Raw genomic sequence first — 26837 nt, 5'->3', positions numbered from 1 at the left:
TGGCCAATGTTACATCGGTGTAGCGTAAAATATTCCTCTGTAAAACTTCTTTTTTTATCTATGAGAGAAGAAAGTCTATTTTTAAGATTGGATATTTTCATTTTTCGAGACTTATTGGATGAATTTCTGCACAAAACATATCTAAGAACACTGCCAGACATATAAACTACCTTGATTAAAAACCGAAAATATAAGCAAGCTGTAAGGTATTTGCAACTTCTCTTCTGATTTTCGGTTTTGTAATCATGCCCAAACGCATTTTATTTCCTTTTGGTGGATTGATTGTTGCTATTTCTTCTACGTTATGATGACTGAACTTATGCATTCATGACCTGCCAGTTTATTCTATTTGTTGCAGATATTGATGGCATGAGACTTGGTCATAGATGTGCGTGAGAAAAATAATAATGATAATGTTGTTCATCAAATTCCGTCTGTGTTTGTTTACAATCATGTCAGCTGATATTTGGGTTTGACGATCTTAAAAACAGCCTTTCTTCACTTATAGATAAAAAGAATTTTTACAGGAGGAATATTTTGCATTACATCAGCCAAAGTTACACCGGTGTAATGTAAAAATTCATTTTATCTATAAGAGAAGAAAAACTACTTTTAAGATCGGATTTGTTTGTGTTTCGATACTTAGCAGATGAATTTCTGCACAAAACATATCTAAGAACACTGCCAGAAATATAAATTACCTTTGTGTGAAATTTGCACAAAATAGGTTCAACTGCTTCGGGACATATAAGGAAGGAACTCACACACACAAAGTGACTTTTATATAATAATGTGCATGTAATTATTTCAAATAAATGTTTTTTATATCCGCATGTTTCACCTTCATCAATAATCATCAGTATCCACATGAAAATAATTCCAATGAAGTTAAAGCATTTTCTTAAAGGAACGAAATCAAATCGAATTTACTTGATTCCTCCAGCCTTGACAGACGTGTTTTTTCTTTTAATGATTTGGAATTCATTCCATTTGCGCTTTTTTCCAAGGAACTCTGCCTTTTGGATCATTTTGGACCATTTGGAATTTACCCATTGGATTGAAATTTTAAATTCGACCGTTTTGGATTTTACCATTCTTGGATTTTTTACCCTTCACCGGACCATCCATTCATGTGAAATCTTTTTATCATTTTTCTTTTACCTCCTATTCCCCTTACCTCACCCTTTTTTTAACCAAGTAAGATCTGTGACTTACTTGTAGTTTCATTAAATACTTTTATATGCAAAATCCGATCCTGCATTTTGCTAATTCCTGCCCTCTGATGAGAAGGAGAGTATTTCTTTGAAACTCCGCAGATTAAGGACTATCCACTTATCTTGTGCTTCCTTTTTTAAAATTAAATATGTTTTTAACTCTTTTTCAAGATGCCTTTTAACATGTTTTATTAATCATTTGTTCATATTATAAGCTCTATTTCCTTTTCGGTTTTATTGAGCTTTTACATCTGGTTGAGATTACTTTACTTGTAAATATTAACTCTTTAATATTTATAATATATTTTAAGTTCACCATTTTGATTACCTTGGTAAACTTATTGTAATTTTTATTTATCTATTTTTATATATATATATATATATATATATATATATATATATATATATATAGTTTAGTAGTAATCCACTTTATAGAAGCACAAAGAAAACGGAATTCAAAATATGAAGTTAGAAAGAATGACCACATGCGTATCTGTATTTTTTTAAAATAAACCAACATTTATTTATTTAAAGTTTTAAATTTCCAGCTTATAAAGCCTTCATCAGGAATTTTCTTTTTAAACAATACAATATATATTTTTTTCTTTTTCTTACGTGCCATGATGTCGTTTGGCCGAGTTTGTTTGTTGAAGGTAGAGATGTGTATTGTAAGTCCAGTGGTCGCGCATGGATAGCACTTACCAACTTCATATTTTGAATATATATATATTTATTAGATAAAAACACTTGAAAAAAAATTTAAAGAACACTTAAAATGACGCTCACGTGATGACATCTTTTATAAATTCCCACTTGCTGTTGTAATTGCCGTTCTGTTCTGCCTCAAGTAACGTCTGCAGATAAATCTGCCGACTGGCTTCAAACTGGGGACCGGGAGGAAATAAACTGAGATTCTTCATCAAGACTTCATAACACAGTAAATTCAGATCAGCACTTTTGTTTTTCTAAAATGAAAAGAAAAAAAAATCAGAAGATTTGAAAAAAATTTTTAAAAATAGCCTAAATATTATTTAAAAACAAGGGGGATAATTTTTTTTTTTTTTTTTTTTTACATGGAGGTCACCACTTATCAAGGCCCAGAAGCCACTCGGGGATAAGGGTTATTTTGTGTACAGTAATCAATGGGATAGCGTTGCAGTATTCATTAGTATTGGAGATTTGATAAAGTGTCATTACTTAAGGGGGTGGTTCATCAGGAATTTGTTTATGTTGGACTTGAAAACCTCTATGTTCTCAATTTTAAAAAAATCCTATAACCATAAAAGTTAATCTATATATAGAAAAGCGAAAATGTGTGTATGTATGTGTCTTCGCTTTTTGTGTATGTCTACAAAAGGCTTTTTTCACCGTGATTCTCCTTAAAACTTTTTATATGCTTTTTAAATAATAATATCTACGACTAAGGAACTCAGGTCGCAGCTATCTTTAATTTACTCGACTTTTACAAGCTATTTTCGAGATATTTTTTGATCGCCGCGTAAAACTAGGTCAAACATCATGCGACTTAACGTTCTCGCACCTGTCAATTTCAATTTATAAACGTCAACACACTTATCAATTCATCTATTCCCATGGTCGAAATGGTTAGATCGCAGGTTTTTTTTTCCATTTCCTTTCCACCTCCGCGTCAAAGGTTCGGAAAACTTTTTTTTTTCTTTTACACCTCCAAACACCCAGCCAACGATTTTTTTTTTTAAAAGGGTGGTTTTGATCTACCCCCCCCCAACACACACACACACACACACACACATCTCCAAAAACCCGGGTAATGCCGGGTACCCCCTGCTAGTCTATATATATAAAAGCAAAAATGTATGTATGTATGTATGTGTATGTGTGTGTGTACGTTTGTGTGTCTGCTAAAAACTTTCGACAGACAGAACAAAAATTCACAAACTTGATGTCATATTGAAGCTCCATCCTTCGCTCGAAAAATATCGAAAAATTGGCCAAAAACGTTAATTTTTTTCACCCTTAAAATCAACACTTTTCTACAGGGTGGAGGGGGGGGGGTAACAAAAACCGTCCTCTCATGACGAGATCAGTTCTACGCATGCGTCAGACGACGTCATGACCTGATTTAGTTTAAATATTTGGAGAACTGACACAATTTCATGTACATCGTGTTAGCTCAGTTGGTTAGAGCGTTGGTTCATTATCTAAACGTTTTGGTTTCGAATTGTGGTGTGAGATTATTTTTTTTTCCGATTTTTTAAATTTTAATATTGAAGCAGTGTTATTTAAGCCATTTTTCACGTAACGTTCGTTTTTCTGTTTTTTTTTTTTACTTTGCTTATTCTTAGATTTTCATTACCACCCCCACCCCCGACCGACCACACACACCCAAAAACACCTGGGTACCCACCGATTTTTTAAATTTTAATATCGAAACAGGCTTATTTAAGCCATTTTTCACGTGTTTGTTTTTGTTTGGTTTTTAGTTTTAACGTTCGTTTTTCTTTTTTATTTTTTCGATTTTTACATTTAACATCGTTCATTTGCCTTACGTTTGTTTTTTTTTGTTGTTTTTTTTTCGATGTTTTGATTACCCCCCCGCCACCACCACCACCAGGGTACCCTCCGCTTAAGTTTTAACGTTTGTTTTTCCGTTTTTACTTCGCTTATTCTTAGGTTTTCATTAACAACCCTCCCACCCCCACCCGCCCAACCACACACACCTCAAAACACTCGGGCAACGCCGGGTACCCCCCCCCCGCTAGTCTATACATATATATAAAAGTGAAAATGTGTGTATGTATGTGTGTTTGTATGTATGTGTGTTTGTATGTATGTGTGTTTGTATGTATGTGTGTTTGTATGTCTCGCAAAAACTTTCGACACGGGTCACGGATTTTCACAAGATTGATATCATTTTAAAGCTCGATCCTTCGCCCGACAAATATCGAAAAATTGGCCAAAAACATTAATTTCTTCACCCTAAAATCATCAGTTTTCTACAGGGAGGGGTCAGCAAAAAAACGTCCTTTCATGACAAGTTCACTTCTACAAATGACGTCGGAACATGATTTAGTTTAAATATGAAAAAAAAAAAATGGACCCAATTTTGTCAACGTCGTCTTAGCTCAGTTCATTAGAGCGTGGTCTCGTTGTCTAAAGGTTTTGAGTTCGAATCATCGTGAGATTTTTTTTTTATCGATTTTTAAAGGTTTAATATTGAAACAGTTATTCAAGCCATTTTTCACGTTCTATGTTATTTTTGGTTTTTATTTTTCAGATTTTTTTAAAGAAGTTTTAACGTTCGTTTTTCTGTTTTCTTTTTCCATCACATTCGCGTTTTCTTTTTTTGTTTTTCCGATTTTTACATTTAACATCGTTTGTTTTCCTTACGTTAGTTTTTTGGGTTTTTTTTCGATTTTTTAAAAAGTTTTAACATTTTTTTTATATAAAATATATAATTTAATATTTAAAAGTATTTACTTCACTTATTCTTATGTTTTGATTGTTCCCCCCCCCCTCGAGCACACACACCTCTAAACACCTGGGCAACGCCGGGTACTCTCCGCTAGTCAATAATAAACTCAAGCATATTTTGTTTTTCTAAAATAAAAAGAACAAAAAATCAGATATGAAAAAAAAAAAAAAAAATGGCCAAAAATATTATTTAAAAACAAGGAAGATAATCCTTAATTTTAAAAAAAATCCTATAATCATAAAGTTTAATCAATAATAAACTCAAGCAATATTTTGGTTTTCTAAAATGAAAAGAAAAAAAATCAGAAAATTTGAAAAAAAAAAATATTTAAAACATGGTAGATAAGCGCCAACCATAAATTATTTAATTTTTAAAAAATATCTCATAATCATAATTTAATTTTAAAAAATATCTCATACTTGTAAATTATTTCATTTTAAAAAATATCGCATAATCATAAAGCTTATTGCCTAATCAAGCAATATTTTGAAAAAATCTATAATATAAATTTCACCTATCTGTTTAAATGTATGTATGTATGTATGTATGTATGTATGCCTACCAAAAACTTTCGACAGGCGACAGATTTTCACAAGATCAATATCATTTTGAAGCTCCACCCTTCGGACAACAAATATCGAAAAATTGGTCACAAACATTAATTCCTTCACCCTCAACTGGGCACTTTTGTACAGGGAGGGTTGGTTTTTTTTGGCTGACATTTTTTACAAATTATTCAACCCTCGACGTTGCACAAAAGGCATTATTTTGACATTAGGTAGGCACATCAGTAAGACTGTTTGTTTTTGTTTTTTTTTTTTTCACCTCCTTTTCTTCTGGCGCGTTACAGGTTTGAGTCTGCTTACTACTCCTATGTTTTTTGGTTTTTTTTGCACTCGCAATTTTCCTTTTGTTTTTTATTTTGCTGAACGAACACCCTTACACATATTATATAAAAAAAAATGGTTTTCTTATTAATTTTGTCCAATTTTGTTTGACAAAAAAAAATAAATAAATAAATAGATAAATAAAAAAATTACTTATAACGTTACGGGTTTGAGCCTGCTTACGACTCCTATGTTTTGTTTTTTTTTGCTGAACGAACACCCTTACACACATTATATAAAACAAAAAATGGTTTTCTTATTAATTTTGTTCAATTTTGTTTGACAAAAAAGAAATGGTTTTCTTATTAATTTTGTTCAATTTTGTTTGACAAAAAAAAATGGTTTTCTTATTAATTTTGTTCAATTTTGTTTGACAAATAAAAAATGGTTTTCTTATTAATTTTGTTCAATTTTGTTTGACAAAAAAGAAATGGTTTTCTTATTAATTTTGTTCAATTTTGTTTGACAAAAAAAAATGGTTTTCTTATTAATTTTGTTCAATTTTGTTTGACAAATAAAAAATGGTTTTCTTATTAATTTTGTTCAATTTTGTTTGACAAAAAAGAAATGGTTTTCTTATTAATTTTGTTCAATTTTGTTTGACAAAAAAAAAAATGGTTTTCTTATTAATTTTGTTCAATTTTGTTTGACAAAAAAAAAATGGTTTTCTTATTAATTTTGTTCAATTTTGTTTGACAAAAAAAAAAAAATGGTTTTCTTATTAATTTTGTTCAATTTTGTTTGACAAATAAAAAATGGTTTTCTTATTAATTTTGTTCAATTTTGTTTGACAAAAAAGAAATGGTTTTCTTATTAATTTTGTTCAATTTTGTTTGACAAAAAAAAATGGTTTTCTTATTAATTTTGTTCAATTTTGTTTGACAAAAAAGAAATGGTTTTCTTATTAATTTTGTTCAATTTTGTTTGACAAAAAAAAATGGTTTTCTTATTAATTTTGTTCAATTTTGTTTGACAAAAAAGAAATGTTTTTTTTATTAATTTTGTTCAATTTTGTTTGACAAATAAAAAATGGTTTTCTTATTAATTTTGTTCAATTTTGTTTGACAAAAAAAAATGGTTTTCTTATTAATTTTGTTCAATTTTGTTTGACAAATAAAAAATGGTTTTCTTATTAATTTTGTTCAATTTTGTTTGACAAAAAAATAAATAAATAAATAGATAAATAAAAAAATTACTTGTAACAAATTTTTTCACTTGAAAAAATTTGTTACAAAAATAAACCAGAAATTGTTACGGTAGGTTGTCGTTTCTTTTTAATTTTGTTATATTTCGTTTTTTTTTTCATTTTTATTTCTAAAGATTTTATTTTATTTACATGTTTTCTCCTGTATTTTCTTTGAGTAGCATTTTTACACTTTGATAATTGGCGACGTTTGCCAAAACCCGGCCGTTGATATTTTTTTTTTACATAGGCATAACCACTTATCAAGGCCCAGAGACCACTCGAGGATAAGGGTTAAGAGTGTACAGTAGTCAATTGGACAATATAGTTATTGTTAGTAATGGAAATTCGGTAAATTTGTTAACTTAAGTGGAACAACTCATCAAGAACTTGTTTACATTGGACTTGAAGACAACCATATTATAATCAGCTGGAAAGCAGGAAAACGGAAGACAATTCCACAAGCATGTAGTTCTAAGAAAGAAACTTTGTTCATGGAATCTACGTTTAGGTTTAGGCACAAATAAAGGGGGGGGGGGTATTATTGATAGTGTTTTCAGCTAGACAAGTGTTTCTTTTGAAAATTTGGCGGGGGGGGCATAGATTGAAGCTCAGTCGAGCACTTTCCATGAAAATAACAATAAAGCAGAGACAAACTCACAACATCTCTTCTGTGAGATAGAGGTTGCAGGGAAGAGAAAAGGACATCTCCTACGAGGCTACAAAGTCTATTTTGAACTTTATCAAGGCAGGACAAGTCCTTTCTAGCAGCTCCTGCCCAAATGTGGCAACAGTACTCCATCCTAGGACGTACTTGGCTCTTATATAGATAGAGATTTGCATCAGCAGTGAGATATCTACTGGATCGATAGAAGGATCCCACCATTTTTCAAGCGGCCTTTGCAACAGATTTGATGTACATGTTCCATTTAAGATCAGGAGTAAAGGTCAAGCCCAGAAGCTTGTCAAAACATGAGGCCTCTCCAAGACGAGAGCCATTCATTTCAATTGATGCCAGCTGAGGATCAGAGCATTGATGATGTAAAGATAGAAGCTTGGTTTTAGAGGCATTAAAAGTAACCAGCCACTTCTTTAAAGCAAAGCAGCCAGTTAATCTGGCTCAAATTCTGCACAAGTATTGAAATCTCATACTGCAGAAGCACCCTAATTTTATATGAATACAAACTTACCATTAGAATGTCCTTCATGAAGAAATAACATGTTTGCGGAGGTAGATAGGCCCGAGCTGAGATGAAATTTAGGGCCATTATTAATCCTTCATGGTAATTGAATTCTTCTTCTAAACAACAGTGAATCATTTCCGCCAGGGGGCCTTGCATCGGGACACATGATACAGTATCGGACAACTGAAGAATTGGAAAAGAAAAATTTTTTTTAAATAAAATTTAACAAGTCAAGCATGCAGAATTTTTTAAAATAAAATTTAACAAGTCAAGCATGCAGTAGCATCCACAAGAAAAAATTGACTTTCACCATGACTAATGTTTGTGCAAAATTTTTTTTTTTTAAATCTGAGGCGTGATGATTGAGAAAAGTGCAAACAAATGAACATAGGAATGATTTGGGGGCAATTTTACTCCTATAATACCCCCTAGGCGGGCAACCAGAGTTATTCCAGAAAATCGGTTCTGGCAAATATTTACTTTCACCATGACTAAGGTTTGTGAAAAATTTTTTAAAAAAATCTAATTATTGAGAAAAGTGTGAACAGATGAACGGGAGTGAATTACTAGGTGCAATCCCTCTTTTGTCGGGGGTCAAAAATAAAATAATTAATGGTAAAACAAAAAAAGTCTACACAGACATGTTGTGCTTTGAGTAGAATCTGATCTGTACATATACGTAAAATATAAATTGTTTTTATTTTTGATTTGGAAATAAATAAATAAATAATAAAAACAAGAAACACGTGACCAGAGAAAAAAAAAGCGAGGAATAAAATAAATATATAAACAAATAAATAGAGTTTATCAATAAAATAAATAGATAAGGAAGTCGCCACCAGAAAAGAAAAAAAAAAAAACAACCATAAAGCAGTCAGGAAAGCAACAACAATGTGAGTGAAATATGACTTCAAATCAAAGCAAAAACTTAGGCCCATAAACAACTGCTAAGTTAAAATGAAACCAATCCCCCTGGCTGCGACAGATTAATAATAGAAGATCGTACTCCCACCTCACTTTTTTTTCTTTTTTTTTTTTTTTTTTTTACATAGGCATAACCACTTATCAAGGCCAATAGGCCACTCAAGGATAAGGGTTAAAGAGTGTACAGTAGTCAAGAGGACAATATAGTAATCGATAGTAATGGAAGTTCGGTAAATTTGTTAACTTAAGTGGAACGGCTCATCAGAAACTTGTTCACGTTGGACTTGAAGACAACCATATTATAGTCAGCTGGAAAGCAGGAAAACGGAAGACAATTCCACAGGCGTGCAGTTCTAAGAAAGAAGCTTTGATCATGGAATCTACGTTTAGGTTTAGGCACAGATAAAGAGTGGGGGGAATTATTGATAGTGTTTTCAGCTAGTCGAGTGTTTCTTGTGAAAATTTGGCGAGGGGGGACCATAGATTGAAGCTCAGTCAAACACTTTCCATGAAAATAACGATAAAGCAGACAAACTCGCAACATCTCTTCTGTGAGATAAAGGTTGCAGCAAAGAGAAAAGGACATCTCCCGCCAGGCCACAAAGTCTATTTTGAACCCTATCAAGGCAGGACAAGTCTTTTCTAACAGCTCCTGCCCATATGTGCCAACAGTATTCCATCCTTGGACGTATCTGGCTCTTATATAGATAGAGAATTGCATCAGCAGTGAGATATCTACTGGATCGATAGAAGGATCCCACCATTTTTCCAGCAGCCTTGGCAACAGATTTGATGTACATATTCCATTTAAGATCAGGAGTAAAGGTCAAGCCCAGAAGCCTGTGAAAACTTGAGGCCTCCCCAAGACGAGAGCCATTCATTTTAATTGATGACAGATGGGGATCAGAACGTTGATGATGTAAAGATAGAAGCCTGGTTTTAGATGCATTAAAAGTAACCAGCCACCCCTTTCCCCATTGTACAACGTGATCAAGATCAGAGGAGAGAGAATTGGAGAGAACTTGGTCGTTTACTGACTTAGATGTTCTACCATAGATGGTAGTGTCGTCAGCAAAAATGTCTACGGCTGATGTAAGGATGTGATTTGGAAGATCATTAATGTAAATCAGTGCCCACTCGTTATTTATTTATGCATATTTTATGACCAGGCTATACTAAACGAAAGCATAAGAGAGGAAGTGGAGAAACGAAAATGTGAAAAGCAGAAGAGAAGTAAATTCAATCAAACAGTGACGAAAACAAAATAAGATAAAGCTGAAGTGATTTAGCAGAAATCACATTTTTCTTAAATTTTTTTTTTTTTTTTTAATTAAAAAAAGCGGACTTCAAAAGAAAAAGAGTAAAAAAAAAACGGAGAATCCAAGGGAGGCAACTTTTCCTTAATTAAAAAAAAGGGGAATAACTTTATTTTTTTTTATCAATTTTCACCCCAAACAAGGCAAGTCAAGTACCACTTTGAAGTAGGGGGCTACTATCGGGGACAAAAGTTGCAGGGGTATCATGAAGGGAGATAAGTAGAAAGATGTTTATTCACATTACACTTGAACTTCTTCATATCAGTACAGTTTGGAAAGCAGAATCTCGGAAGGGAATTCCAAAGACTTGCAGTTAGTTCTGAGGAAGAAACTATTGCAGTATAAAAAGGCTTTCTTAAACCTAGGTATCTCTACTGTAAAGGGGTGGGACTTAGTTGCTTGTCAGGTTTGTCGGGGGTAGTCATGTCGAGGAGGTACAAGTGCTTGCAGTTCGTCAGAGCATTCACCATTAAAGTATTCGTAGAACAGGCAGAGGAATGCAACATTTCGTCGATGGGACAGAGTCTGAAGCCTAGATGACAGTTCAAGACCTATCAGGTTGGCCACTCTCTTTTGAACCCTGTCCAGGAGTAATGCTTTCCACTTACCTTAAAAAAAAAAAAATTTTTTTAAATAAAAAAATTTGATTAAAAACAAAAAATTTCAAAAGAAAAAGAGATAAAAAAAAAAAAAAATGGAGAATCCAAGGGGGGCAACTTTTCCTTGATTAACAAGGGGAATAACTGAGTAATGCATTCTATTTACCTTGTGTTGTTCAGTGCTCACAATAAGTCCAGCAGCAGAAGTGAGCGGCTGCCATCCATTTGTCTGTTGAGTAAGCTAAAATGAAATAACGATTCATTAAACACACATAGCATCGTACAAAAATCGGCTAATTAAAAAAAAAATTTTTTTTTAAAGATGCTGAATTAATTTTAAAAACCCAACTCGACCACAGACTCCAGAATTCTGTCAATTTAAAACATAGCTTTTTACATAACTTATGAATAAAAAAAAAAATTTAAAAAGATGCCAATTTTAAAAACCCAACTTAAACAGACTCCCAGGCTTCTGTTTTAATAAAAGAATAGTTTTTTACATACATTATAAATGAATATTTTTTTAAATGATGCTTAGTTGATTTTAAAAACCCAAATCAAAACACAAACTCCAGAATTCTGTCAATTAAAAAAGAATATAATACCTGGATTCGGTAATAACTAATGCGAAAAGAGTTGATATGCCGCAAAATAACTTGATTCGACATTAAATAGATTTCTTAAATTAAAAAAAAAAGCTTTTTTTTTAATTTAAGAAATCTATTTAATGTCGAATCAAGTTATTTTGCGGCATATCAACTCTTTTCGCGTTATTTATTATCGAATCCAGTTATTTTAGAAACAGTATTCATGTTGCATCCAGTTATTTTGTAGAAGGTTTTTATTCTTCAAGCTCTTTGTAACTTCAATCGCTAGTTTGTAGAGTTTGGTTTGGTTTTTTTATAGTGGATTTTATTGTTTTTGTTCCCTGCCTTGCAGAACATGAATGAGTTTTGCAATGGGAGAGGGAAAAGGGTTACAGCATTAATGTTTGGTAGATTTTAAGTTAGGAAATACAGCCAGGAAGTTGGAAAGATATAAATCACGCTCACAGCCAACGTCACGTACGTAATCACGCTCACAGCCAACGTCACGTGCGTAATCACGCTCACAGCCAACGTCACGTGCGTAATCACGCTCACAGCCAACGTCACGTGCGTAATCACGCTCACAGCCAACGTCACGTGCGTAATCACGCTCACAGCCAACGTCACGTGCGTAATCACGCTCACAGCCAACGTCACGTGCGTAATCACGCTCACAGCCAACGTCTCATACGTAATCACACCAGCATCCAACGTCTCGTACGTAATCACACCAGCATCCAAAGTCTTGTACGTAATCACACCAGCATCCAATGTCTCGTACGTAATCACACCAGCATCCAACGTCTCATACGTAATCACACCAGCATCCAACGTCTCATACGTAATCACACCAGCATCCAACGTCTCATACGTAATCACACCAGCATCCAACGTCTCATACGTAATCACACCAGCATCCAACGTCTTGTACGTAATCACACCAGCATCCAACGTCACGTACGTAATCACACCAGCATCCAACGTCTCATACGTAATCACACCAGCATCCAACGTCTCATACGTAATCACACCAGCATCCAACGTCTCATACGTAATCACACCAGCATCCAACGTCTCATACGTAATCACACCAGCATCCAACGTCTCATACGTAATCACACCAGCATCCAACGTCTCATACGTAATCACACCAGCATCCAACGTCTCATACGTAATCACACCAGCATCCAACGTCTCATACGTAATCACACCAGCATCCAACGTCTCATACGTAATCACACCAGCATCCAACGTCTCATACGTAATCACACCAGCATCCAACGTCTCATACGTAATCACACCAGCATCCAACGTCTCATACGTAATCACACCAGCATCCAACGTCTCATACGTAATCACACCAGCATCCAACGTCTCATACGTAATCACACCAGCATCCAACGTCTCGTACGTAATCACACCAGCATCCAACGTCTCGTACGTAATCACACCAGCATCCAACGTCTCGTACGTAATCACACCAGCATCCAACGTCTCGTACGTAATCACACCAGCATCCAACGTCTCGTACGTAATCACACCAGCATCCAACGTCTCGTACGTAATCACACCAGCATCCAACGTCTCGTACGTAATCACACCAGCATCCAACGTCTCATACGTAATCACACCAGCATCCAACGTCTCCTACGTAATCACACCAGCATCCAACGTCTCCTACGTAATCACACCAGCATCCAACGTCTCATACGTAATCACACCAGCATCCAACGTCTCATACGTAATCACACCAGCATCCAACGTCACGTACGTAATCACACCAGCATCCAACGTCACGTACGTAATCACACCAGCATCCAACGTCTCATACGTAATAACACCAGCATCCAACGTCTCATACGTAATCACACCAGCATCCAACGTCACGTACGTAATCACACCAGCATCCAACGTCACGTACGTAATCACACCAGCATCCAACGTCACGTACGTAATCACACCAGCATCCAACGTCTCGTACGTAATCACACCAGCATCCAACGTCTCGTACGTAATCACACCAGCATCCAACGTCTCGTACGTAATCACACCAGCATCCAACGTCTCGTACGTAATCACACCAGCATCCAACGTCTCGTACGTAATCACACCAGCATCCAACGTCTCATACGTAATCACACCAGCATCCAACGTCTCATACGTAATCACACCAGCATCCAACGTCTCATACGTAATCACACCAGCATCCAACGTCTCATACGTAATCACACCAGCATCCAACGTCTCATACGTAATCACACCAGCATCCAACGTCTCATACGTAATCACACCAGCATCCAACGTCTCATACGTAATCACACCAGCATCCAACGTCTCATACGTAATCACACCAGCATCCAACGTCTCATACGTAATCACACCAGCATCCAACGTCTCATACGTAATCACACCAGCATCCAACGTCTCTTACGTAATCACACCAGCATCCAACGTCTCGTACGTAATCACACCAGCATCCAACGTCTCGTACGTAATCACACCAGCATCCAACGTCTCGTACGTAATCACACCAGAATCAAACGTCTCATACGTAATCACACCAGCATCCAACGTCTCCTACGTAATCACACCAGCATCCAACGTCTCATACGTAATCACACCAGCATCCAACGTCTCATACGTAATCACACCAGCATCCAACGTCTCATACGTAATCACACCAGCATCCAACGTCTCATACGTAATCACACCAGCATCCAACGTCTCATACGTAATCACACCAGCATCCAACGTCTCATACGTAATCACACCAGCATCCAACGTCACGTACGTAATCACACCAGCATCCAACGTCTCATACGTAATCACACCAGCATCCAACGTCTCGTACGTAATCACACCAGCATCCAACGTCACGTACGTAATCACACCAGCATCCAACGTCTCATACGTAATCACACCAGCATCCAACGTCTCATACGTAATCACACCAGCATCCAACGTCTCATACGTAATCACACCAGCATCCAACGTCACGTACGTAATCACACCAGCATCCAACGTCTCATACGTAATCACACCAGCATCCAACGTCTCATACGTAATCACACCAGCATCCAACGTCTCATACGTAATCACACCAGCATCCAACGTCTCATACGTAATCACACCAGCATCCAACGTCTCATACGTAATCACACCAGCATCCAACGTCTCATACGTAATCACACCAGCATCCAACGTCTCATACGTAATCACACCAGCATCCAACGTCTCATACGTAATCACACCAGCATCCAACGTCTCATACGTAATCACACCAGCATCCAACGTCTCATACGTAATCACACCAGCATCCAACGTCTCATACGTAATCACACCAGCATCCAACGTCTCATACGTAATCACACCAGCATCCAACGTCTCATACGTAATCACACCAGCATCCAACGTCTCATACGTAATCACACCAGCATCCAACGTCTCATACGTAATCACACCAGCATCCAACGTCTCATACGTAATCACACCAGCATCCAACGTCTCATACGTAATCACACCAGCATCCAACGTCTCATACGTAATCACACCAGCATCCAACGTCACGTACGTAATCACACCAGCATCCAACGTCTCATACGTAATCACACCAGCATCCAACGTCTCATACGTAATCACACCAGCATCCAACGTCTCATACGTAATCACACCAGCATCCAACGTCTCATACGTAATCACACCAGCATCCAACGTCTCATACGTAATCACACCAGCATCCAACGTCTCATACGTAATCACACCAGCATCCAACGTCTCATACGTAATCACACCAGCATCCAACGTCTCATACGTAATCACACCAGCATCCAACGTCTCATACGTAATCACACCAGCATCCAACGTCTCATACGTAATCACACCAGCATCCAACGTCTCATACGTAATCACACCAGCATCCAACGTCTCATACGTAATCACACCAGCATCCAACGTCTCATACGTAATCACACCAGCATCCAACGTCTCATACGTAATCACACCAGCATCCAACGTCTCATACGTAATCACACCAGCATCCAACGTCTCATACGTAATCACACCAGCATCCAACGTCTCATACGTAATCACACCAGCATCCAACGTCTCGTACGTAATCACACCAGCATCCAACGTCTCGTACGTAATCACACCAGCATCCAACGTCACGTACGTAATCACACCAGCATCCAACGTCACGTACGTAATCACACCAGCATCCAACGTCTCATACGTAATCACACCAGCATCCAACGTCTCATACGTAATCACACCAGCATCCAACGTCTCATACGTAATCACACCAGCATCCAACGTCTCATACGTAATCACACCAGCATCCAACGTCTCATACGTAATCACACCAGCATCCAACGTCTCATACGTAATCACACCAGCATCCAACGTCTCATACGTAATCACACCAGCATCCAACGTCTCATACGTAATCACACCAGCATCCAACGTCTCATACGTAATCACACCAGCATCCAACGTCTCATACGTAATCACACCAGCATCCAACGTCTCATACGTAATCACACCAGCATCCAACGTCTCATACGTAATCACACCAGCATCCAACGTCACGTACGTAATCACACCAGCATCCAACGTCACGTACGTAATCACACCAGCATCCAACGTCTCATACGTAATCACACCAGCATCCAACGTCTCATACGTAATCACACCAGCATCCAACGTCTCATACGTAATCACACCAGCATCCAACGTCTCATACGTAATCACACCAGCATCCAACGTCTCATACGTAATCACACCAGCATCCAACGTCACGTACGTAATCACACCAGCATCCAACGTCTCATACGTAATCACACCAGCATCCAACGTCTCATACGTAATCACACCAGCATCCAACGTCTCATACGTAATCACACCAGCATCCAACGTCTCATACGTAATCACACCAGCATCCAACGTCTCATACGTAATCACACCAGCATCCAACGTCACGTACGTAATCACACCAGCATCCAACGTCACGTACGTAATCACACCAGCATCCAACGTCTCATACGTAATCACACCAGCATCCAACGTCTCATACGTAATCACATTAGCATCCAACGTCACGTACGTAATCACACCAGCATCCAACGTCTCATACGTAATCACACCAGCATCCAACGTCTCATACGTAATCACACCAGCATCCAACGTCTCGTACGTAATCACACCAGCATCCAACGTCACGTACGTAATCACACCAGCATCCAACGTCTCGTACGTAATCACACCAGCATCCAACGTCACGTACGTAATCACACCAGCATCCAACGTCTCCTACGTAATCACACCAGCATCCAACGTCTCATACGTAATCACACCAGCATCCAACGTCACGTACATAATCACACCAGCATCCAACGTCTCATACGTAATCACACCAGCATCCAACGTCTCATACGTAATCACAGTAGCATCCAACGTCACGTACGTAATCACACCAGCATCCAACGTCTCATACGTAATCACACCAGCATCCAACGTCTCATACGTAATCACACCAGCATCCAACGTCTCATACGTAATCACACCAGCATCCAACGTCTCATACGTAATCACACCAGCATCCAACGTCTCATACGTAATCACACCAGCATCCAACGTCTCATACGTAATCACACCAGCATCCAACGTCTCATACGTAATCACACCAGCATCCAACGTCTCATACGTAATCACACCAGCATCCAACGTCTCATACGTAATCACACCAGCATCCAACGTCTCATACGTAATCACACCAGCATCCAACGTCTCATACGTAATCACACCAGCATCCAACGTCTCATACGTAATCACACCAGCATCCAACGTCTCATACGTAATCACACCAGCATCCAACGTCTCATACGTAATCACACCAGCATCCAACGTCTCATACGTAATCACACCAGCATCCAACGTCTCATACGTAATCACACCAGCATCCAACGTCTCATACGTAATCACACCAGCATCCAACGTCTCATACGTAATCACACCAGCATCCAACGTCTCATACGTAATCACACCAGCATCCAACGTCTCATACGTAATCACACCAGCATCCAACGTCTCATACGTAATCACACCAGCATCCAACGTCTCATACGTAATCACACCAGCATCCAACGTCTCATACGTAATCACACCAGCATCCAACGTCTCATACGTAATCACACCAGCATCCAACGTCTCATACGTAATCACACCAGCATCCAACGTCTCGTACGTAATCACACCAGCATCCAACGTCACGTACGTAATCACACCAGCATCCAACGTCTCATACGTAATCACACCAGCATCCAACGTCTCGTACGTAATCACACCAGAATCAAACGTCTCATACGTAATCACACCAGCATCCAACGTCTCCTACGTAATCACACCAGCATCCAACGTCTCATACGTAATCACACCAGCATCCAACGTCTCATACGTAATCACACCAGCATCCAACGTCTCATACGTAATCACACCAGCATCCAACGTCTCATACGTAATCACACCAGCATCCAACGTCTCATACGTAATCACACCAGCATCCAACGTCTCATACGTAATCACACCAGCATCCAACGTCTCATACGTAATCACACCAGCATCCAACGTCACGTACGTAATCACACCAGCATCCAACGTCTCATACGTAATCACACCAGCATCCAACGTCTCGTACGTAATCACACCAGCATCCAACGTCACGTACGTAATCACACCAGCATCCAACGTCTCATACGTAATCACACCAGCATCCAACGTCTCATACGTAATCACACCAGCATCCAACGTCTCATACGTAATCACACCAGCATCCAACGTCACGTACGTAATCACACCAGCATCCAACGTCTCATACGTAATCACACCAGCATCCAACGTCTCATACGTAATCACACCAGCATCCAACGTCTCATACGTAATCACACCAGCATCCAACGTCTCATACGTAATCACACCAGCATCCAACGTCTCATACGTAATCACACCAGCATCCAACGTCTCATACGTAATCACACCAGCATCCAACGTCTCATACGTAATCACACCAGCATCCAACGTCTCATACGTAATCACACCAGCATCCAACGTCTCATACGTAATCACACCAGCATCCAACGTCTCATACGTAATCACACCAGCATCCAACGTCTCATACGTAATCACACCAGCATCCAACGTCTCATACGTAATCACACCAGCATCCAACGTCTCATACGTAATCACACCAGCATCCAACGTCTCATACGTAATCACACCAGCATCCAACGTCTCATACGTAATCACACCAGCATCCAACGTCTCATACGTAATCACACCAGCATCCAACGTCTCATACGTAATCACACCAGCATCCAACGTCACGTACGTAATCACACCAGCATCCAACGTCTCATACGTAATCACACCAGCATCCAACGTCTCATACGTAATCACACCAGCATCCAACGTCTCATACGTAATCACACCAGCATCCAACGTCTCATACGTAATCACACCAGCATCCAACGTCTCATACGTAATCACACCAGCATCCAACGTCTCATACGTAATCACACCAGCATCCAACGTCTCATACGTAATCACACCAGCATCCAACGTCTCATACGTAATCACACCAGCATCCAACATCTCATACGTAATCACACCAGCATCCAACGTCTCATACGTAATCACACCAGCATCCAACGTCTCATACGTAATCACACCAGCATCCAACGTCTCATACGTAATCACACCAGCATCCAACGTCTCATACGTAATCACACCAGCATCCAACGTCTCATACGTAATCACACCAGCATCCAACGTCTCATACGTAATCACACCAGCATCCAACGTCTCATACGTAATCACACCAGCATCCAACGTCTCATACGTAATCACACCAGCATCCAACGTCTCATACGTAATCACACCAGCATCCAACGTCTCGTACGTAATCACACCAGCATCCAACGTCTCGTACGTAATCACACCAGCATCCAACGTCTCGTACGTAATCACACCAGCATCCAACGTCACGTACGTAATCACACCAGCATCCAACGTCTCATACGTAATCACACCAGCATCCAACGTCTCATACGTAATCACACCAGCATCCAACGTCTCATACGTAATCACACCAGCATCCAACGTCTCATACGTAATCACACCAGCATCCAACGTCTCATACGTAATCACACCAGCATCCAACGTCTCATACGTAATCACACCAGCATCCAACGTCTCATACGTAATCACACCAGCATCCAACGTCTCATACGTAATCACACCAGCATCCAACGTCTCATACGTAATCACACCAGCATCCAACGTCTCATACGTAATCACACCAGCATCCAACGTCTCATACGTAATCACACCAGCATCCAACGTCTCATACATAATCACACCAGCATCCAACGTCTCATACGTAATCACACCAGCATCCAACGTCTCATACGTAATCACACCAGCATCCAACGTCACGTACGTAATCACACCAGCATCCAACGTCACGTACGTAATCACACCAGCATCCAACGTCTCATACGTAATCACACCAGCATCCAACGTCTCATACGTAATCACACCAGCATCCAACGTCTCATACGTAATCACACCAGCATCCAACGTCTCATACGTAATCACACCAGCATCCAACGTCTCATACGTAATCACACCAGCATCCAACGTCACGTACGTAATCACACCAGCATCCAACGTCTCATACGTAATCACACCAGCATCCAACGTCTCATACGTAATCACACCAGCATCCAACGTCACGTACATAATCACACCAGCATCCAACATCTCATACGTAATCACACCAGCATCCAGCGTCTCATACGTAATCACACCAGCATCCAACGTCTCATACGTAATCACACCAGCATCCAACGTCTCATACGTAATCACACCAGCATCCAACGTCTCATACGTAATCACACCAGCATCCAACGTCACGTACGTAATCACACCAGCATCCAACGTCTCATACGTAATCACACCAGCATCCAACGTCTCATACGTAATCACACCAGCATCCAACGTCTCATACGTAATCACACCAGCATCCAACGTCTCATACGTAATCACACCAGCATCCAACGTCTCATACGTAATCACACCAGCATCCAACGTCACGTACGTAATCACACCAGCATCCAACGTCTCATACGTAATCACACCAGCATCCAACGTCTCATACGTAATCACACCAGCATCCAACGTCTCATACGTAATCACACCAGCATCCAACGTCTCATACGTAATCACACCAGCATCCAACGTCTCATACGTAATCACACCAGCATCCAACGTCACGTACGTAATCACACCAGCATCCAACGTCACGTACGTAATCACACCAGCATCCAACGTCTTATACGTAATCACACCAGCATCCAACGTCTCATACGTAATCACACCAGCATCCAACGTCACGTACGTAATCACACCAGCATCCAACGTCTCATACGTAATCACACCAGCATCCAACGTCTCATACGTAATCACACCAGCATCCAACGTCTCGTACGTAATCACACCAGCATCCAACGTCACGTACGTAATCACACCAGCATCCAACGTCTCATACGTAATCACACCAGCATCCAACGTCTCGTACGTAATCACACCAGCATCCAACGTCTCGTACGTAATCACACCAGCATCCAACGTCTCGTACGTAATCACACCAGCATCCAACGTCACGTACGTAATCACACCAGCATCCAACGTCTCATACGTAATCACACCAGCATCCAACGTCTCATACGTAATCACACCAGCATCCAACGTCTCATACGTAATCACACCAGCATCCAACGTCTCATACGTAATCACACCAGCATCCAACGTCTCATACGTAATCACACCAGCATCCAACGTCTCATACGTAATCACACCAGCATCCAACGTCTCATACGTAATCACACCAGCATCCAACGTCACATACGTAATCACACCAGCATCCAACGTCACGTACGTGATCACACCAGCATCCAACGTCTCATACGTGATCACACCAGCATCCAACGTCTCATACGTAATCACACCAGCATCCAACGTCTCATACGTAATCACACCAGCATCCAACGTCTCATACGTAATCACACCAGCATCCAACGTCTCATACGTAATCACACCAGCATCCAACGTCTCATACGTAATCACACCAGCATCCAACGTCTCATACGTAATCACACCAGCATCCAACGTCTCATACGTAATCACACCAGCATCCAACGTCTCATACGTAATCACACCAGCATCCAACGTCTCATACGTAATCACACCAGCATCCAACGTCTCATACGTAATCACACCAGCATCCAACGTCTCATACGTAATCACACCAGCATCCAACGTCTCATACGTAATCACACCAGCATCCAACGTCTCATACGTAATCACACCAGCATCCAACGTCACGTACGTAATCACACCAGCATCCAACGTCACGTACGTAATCACACCAGCATCCAACGTCTCATACGTAATCACACCAGCATCCAACGTCTCATACGTAATCACACCAGCATCCAACGTCTCATACGTAATCACACCAGCATCCAACGTCTCATACGTAATCACACCAGCATCCAACGTCACGTACGTAATCACACCAGCATCCAACGTCTCATACGTAATCACACCAGCATCCAACGTCTCATACGTAATCACACCAGCATCCAACGTCTCATACGTAATCACACCAGCATCCAACGTCTCATACGTAATCACACCAGCATCCAACGTCTCATACGTAATCACACCAGCATCCAACGTCTCATACGTAATCACACCAGCATCCAACGTCTCATACGTAATCACACCAGCATCCAACGTCTCATACGTAATCACACCAGCATCCAACGTCTCATACGTAATCACACCAGCATCCAACGTCTCATACGTAATCACACCAGCATCCAACGTCTCGTACTTAATCACACCAGCATCCAACGTCACGTACGTAATCACACCAGCATCCAACGTCTCATACGTAATCACACCAGCATCCAACGTCTCATACGTAATCACACCAGCATCCAACGTCTCATACGTAATCACACCAGCATCCAACGTCACGTACGTAATCACACCAGCATCCAACGTCTCATACGTAATCACACCAGCATCCAACGTCTCATACGTAATCACACCAGCATCCAACGTCTCATACGTAATCACACCAGCATCCAACGTCACGTACGTAATCACACCAGCATCCAACGTCTCATACGTAATCACACCAGCATCCAACGTCTCATACGTAATCACACCAGCATCCAACGTCTCATACGTAATCACACCAGCATCCAACGTCACGTACGTAATCACACCAGCATCCAACGTCTCATACGTAATCACACCAGCATCCAACGTCTCATACGTAATCACACCAGCATCCAACGTCTCATACGTAATCACACCAGCATCCAACGTCACGTACGTAATCACACCAGCATCCAACGTCTCATACGTAATCACACCAGCATCCAACGTCTCATACGTAATCACACCAGCATCCAACGTCTCATACGTAATCACACCAGCATCCAACGTCTCATACGTAATCACACCAGCATCCAACGTCTCATACGTAATCACACCAGCATCCAACGTCTCATACGTAATCACACCAGCATCCAACGTCACGTACGTAATCACACCAGCATCCAACGTCACGTACGTAATCACACCAGCATCCAACGTCACGTACATAATCACACCAGCATCCAACGTCTCATACGTAATCACACCAGCATCCAACGTCTCATACGTAATCACACCAGCATCCAACGTCTCATACGTAATCACACCAGCATCCAACGTCACGTACGTAATCACACCAGCATCCAACGTCTCATACGTAATCACACCAGCATCCAACGTCTCATACGTAATCACACCAGCATCCAACGTCTCATACGTAATCACACCAGCATCCAACGTCTCATACGTAATCACACCAGCATCCAACGTCTCATACGTAATCACACCAGCATCCAACGTCTCATACGTAATCACACCAGCATCCAACGTCTGATACGTAATCACACCAGCATCCAACGTCACGTACATAATCACGTAAAATGGAAAAAAGCACTTGAAGAATAAGTTTACTTACTCGTAAGTATTTCCTGCAAGTCAACACAGATTCGAGCATCGAACTGAGAGGGACTTTACGCTTAAGCCCAACACACACCTTCCACCGACCACTTTTACATAATTTGTAACGTGAAGGATCTGGGATGCCATCCTGCCAAAAGAGAAAAAAAGGAAAATGAAATAATGTTCGTGCTTCTCCATTATAGGAGCGAAATTCAAAAAAAAAAAAAAGAGTTTCAAGTAAAACTAATGGGTACTTGTTAAACTATAGTCAACAGATCAATTTTTTTTTTAAGTATATTATTTTAAGCAAAAACGATATTACGTACTTAATTGTCATGTTGAAAATAATAATATATCCAAAAATTATGAAAATTCATAGAGTAGAACAATTACTATTATGTTTTTTAGTTAAAAAAAAAAAAAAAAAAAGTCTATCGCTATAAGCAGCAAATATTGCCGCCATAGCACAAATAATTTAAAATATTCTTTTCAGAATTATGTCCCCTGTATGTAGACTCTACTTCATAGCATCTAAGAAAAATGCAATTTTACCTAATTTTCCTTAAAAATTTAAACTAGGCATAAATTTCGTAATTTAAAAAATCTGTCATAGAATGAAGATATTGAGAAAAAAAAAAAAAAAAAAAATCGCTGAATATGCTCAAGTAACTTTTTGGCAATTTCCAGCTACAATGACGGGGGGGGGGGCGACAAGGAAGACAACTCCATTTAATTCTTGAAGCTTGCCAAAATTTGACAAGATTATTTTTATACCTTCTTTTGGAGGGCTCGCGCGGTTTCTCGCTATTTTCATGGTTTCTTTTTTTTTTTTTTAGGGCTCTGTCACTCAGTGCGGTTGCCATACAACCTCTCCACACCCTGGCAATGCCGGATACCCCCACTAGTCTCCTATAAAGGGCAAATCTCATTTTAAGCAAAAACAATATTACGTACTTAACCGTCATGTCGAAAATAGTAATATATCCAAAAATTATGAAAAATCATCAACTGCTATTGCGTTTTTAGTCAAAAAAAAGTCAATCATTACAGACAACAAATATTGCAGCCATGACACAAATAATCTAAAATATTTATTTCAGAGAGTTATGTCCCCTGCGTATAGCCCCCCCCCCACTGCCTACTTTATAACATCTAAGAAAAATGCAATTTTACCCAATTTTCCGTAAAAATTACTTTTAACTAGAAATAAATTTCTACTTAAATATTTGTAATTGTAAAAATCTGCTATGGAATGAAGATATATAAAAAAAAAAAAAAAATTTTTTAATCACTTTATATGATCAAGCAGGGTTTTTTTTTTGGTTTTTTTACAAAAGAAAATCAAATTTTAGTGACAATGATTGCAGCAAAGCCATCTTGGCAATTTCCAGCTATAAAGAGCGGGAGGTCGACAAGGGGGATAACTCCACCTAATTCCTTAAGTTTGCCAAAATTTGACGAGATTATTTTTACAGCTTTTAATAATTTTAGGTATTTTTTTTGTTTTTCGTTTCAAAATTTAATTAAAAATATTGTTTCAAAATTTAAAAAAATCGTTTCAAAATTTTAAATTATTAGAACTTCATGTGCGTTTTGGCAAACTTTCAGAATTAGATGGAGTTATCTCCCCTGCACACACTCCCTCCTTGTAGCTGAAATTGCCAAGATGATCCCTCTCACTAAAATTTAATTTTTTGTTTAAAAAAAAAAAAAAAAATTTATTTTTTAAATTACTAGATCAAATTAAACTATTTAAAAAAAAAAATGATACCTTCATTTCATAATAGATTTTTCTTTATCTTCGTTTTTTTTTTAATATCTTTGCTAAACTGTACAAGCACCTTATACTTTTTGACGCCTTACATCAAGTGGTTTCATGCCTTGTCTAGAGCTATATCGACATGCAAAAAAATGGTTTACCTTAATGAGATAGTCTCGGATGTAGGTCACATGAAGACACTGGATGCCATTCTTCTGCAAGAGGACAACATCTTCCCAAAAACTGGAGTCCACAAATATGTGGGTGACAGTCCCACTGACTTTCTGTACATTTTTGATGGGCAACTTCAACATGTACAACACTGCACCTCCATAGCACAGCAAACTGGACAACAAAAAAAAAAAGAAAAGAAATTAATATTTTAGAATCTTCTATTATATAAAAGCAAAAATGTGTTAGTGTGTGCACTTTTTTTTTTTTTTTTTACATGGAGGTCACCACTTATCAAGGCCCAGAAGCCACTCGGGGATAAGGGTTATTTTGTGTACAGTAATCAATGGGATAGCGTTGTAGTATTCATTAGTATTGGAGATTTGATAAAGTGTCATTACTTAAGGGGGCGGTTCATCAGGAATTTGTTTATGTTGGACTTGAAGACATCCAAGTTGAAGTCAGGAGGGAAACAGGCAAACGGAAGAGAGTTCCACGGGCATGCACTTCTAAGAAAGAAGCTTTGTTCATGGAATCTACGTTTTGATTTAGACACAGATAAAGAGTGGGGAAAATTATTGACAGTGGTTTCAGCTAGACTGGGTGTCTATCGTGAAAGATTGGCGGGGAGGGGGGGGCCAGAGATTGGAGCTGAGACGAGCACCTGCCATGGGGAACTCGGGGGGCACTGTTTCTTACAACTTTTTATATACTCCCTAGATTATAATATCTACGATTTACGAAAGAAGGCCGTCTTAATCATTTATTAGAGCAACTTTTAGTTTAGAAAGCTGAGCTCCAATCTATGGTCCCCCTCTCTCGCCAAACTTTCACAAGAAACACCTGTCTAGCAGAAAACACTTAATAAATTTTCCCACTTCATCTGTGCCTAAACCTAAACGTAAATTCCATGAACAAAGCTTCTTTCTTAGAACTGCACGCCTATGGAATTGTCTTCCGTTTTCCTGCTTTCCAGCTGACTACAATATGGTTGTCTTCAAGTCTAACATAAACAAGTTCTTGATGAGCCGTTCCATATAAGTTAACAAATTTATCAAATTTCCATTACTAACGATTACTAGATTGTCCAATTTCTACTGTACACTCTTTAACCCTTATCCTCGAATGGCCTCTTGGCCTTGATAAGTAGTGATGCCTTTGTAAAAAAAAAAAGAAAGAAAGCCATTCTTATCATGGGAAGGTTGTGAGTTTATTATGTAAAAATTAGCCAAAAACATTCATCTTTTACAAGTAGGGGGTCCTTTTTTTCATTGACATTTTTGCAAAGTCATTGTATGCCTTGCAATGACTAGCCTTATTTCAAACGCCGCAAATATCTTTTGTTATTGACTTTCTTTTTCTCCTTCACGATACAGGTTTAAGCCTGGCTATTGTGGCTAACTTTTTTTTTAGGGCTTAGTCGCTTATTATGTTTG

The 26837-nt window shown here is 39.0% G+C and overlaps 1 protein-coding gene across 2 annotated transcripts in view; it reads right to left on the bottom strand.

Moving 5' to 3' along the window:
* Positions 1-26837, bottom strand: part of LOC145269130 (uncharacterized) — a 267872-nt gene that overhangs the window by 153956 nt on the left and 87079 nt on the right. For both annotated transcript variants that reach the window (XM_080124733.1, XM_080124734.1), the window contains exons 5-9: positions 25392-25575; positions 23488-23619; positions 10928-11002; positions 7929-8105; positions 2001-2179 (exon numbers count right to left, since the gene is read on the bottom strand). In XM_080124733.1, the coding sequence (XP_079980859.1) occupies positions 2001-2179; positions 7929-8105; positions 10928-11002; positions 23488-23619; positions 25392-25575 (747 nt within the window). The remainder of the gene's footprint in view (positions 1-2000; positions 2180-7928; positions 8106-10927; positions 11003-23487; positions 23620-25391; positions 25576-26837) is intronic.

Source organism: Euprymna scolopes, chromosome 45 (assembly GCF_053919585.1).
Source record: "Euprymna scolopes isolate OS-2025 chromosome 45, ASM5391958v1, whole genome shotgun sequence".
Classification (NCBI taxonomy): domain Eukaryota; kingdom Metazoa; phylum Mollusca; class Cephalopoda; order Sepiida; family Sepiolidae; genus Euprymna; species Euprymna scolopes.
This window is presented reverse-complemented; position numbering and strand designations above follow the sequence as displayed.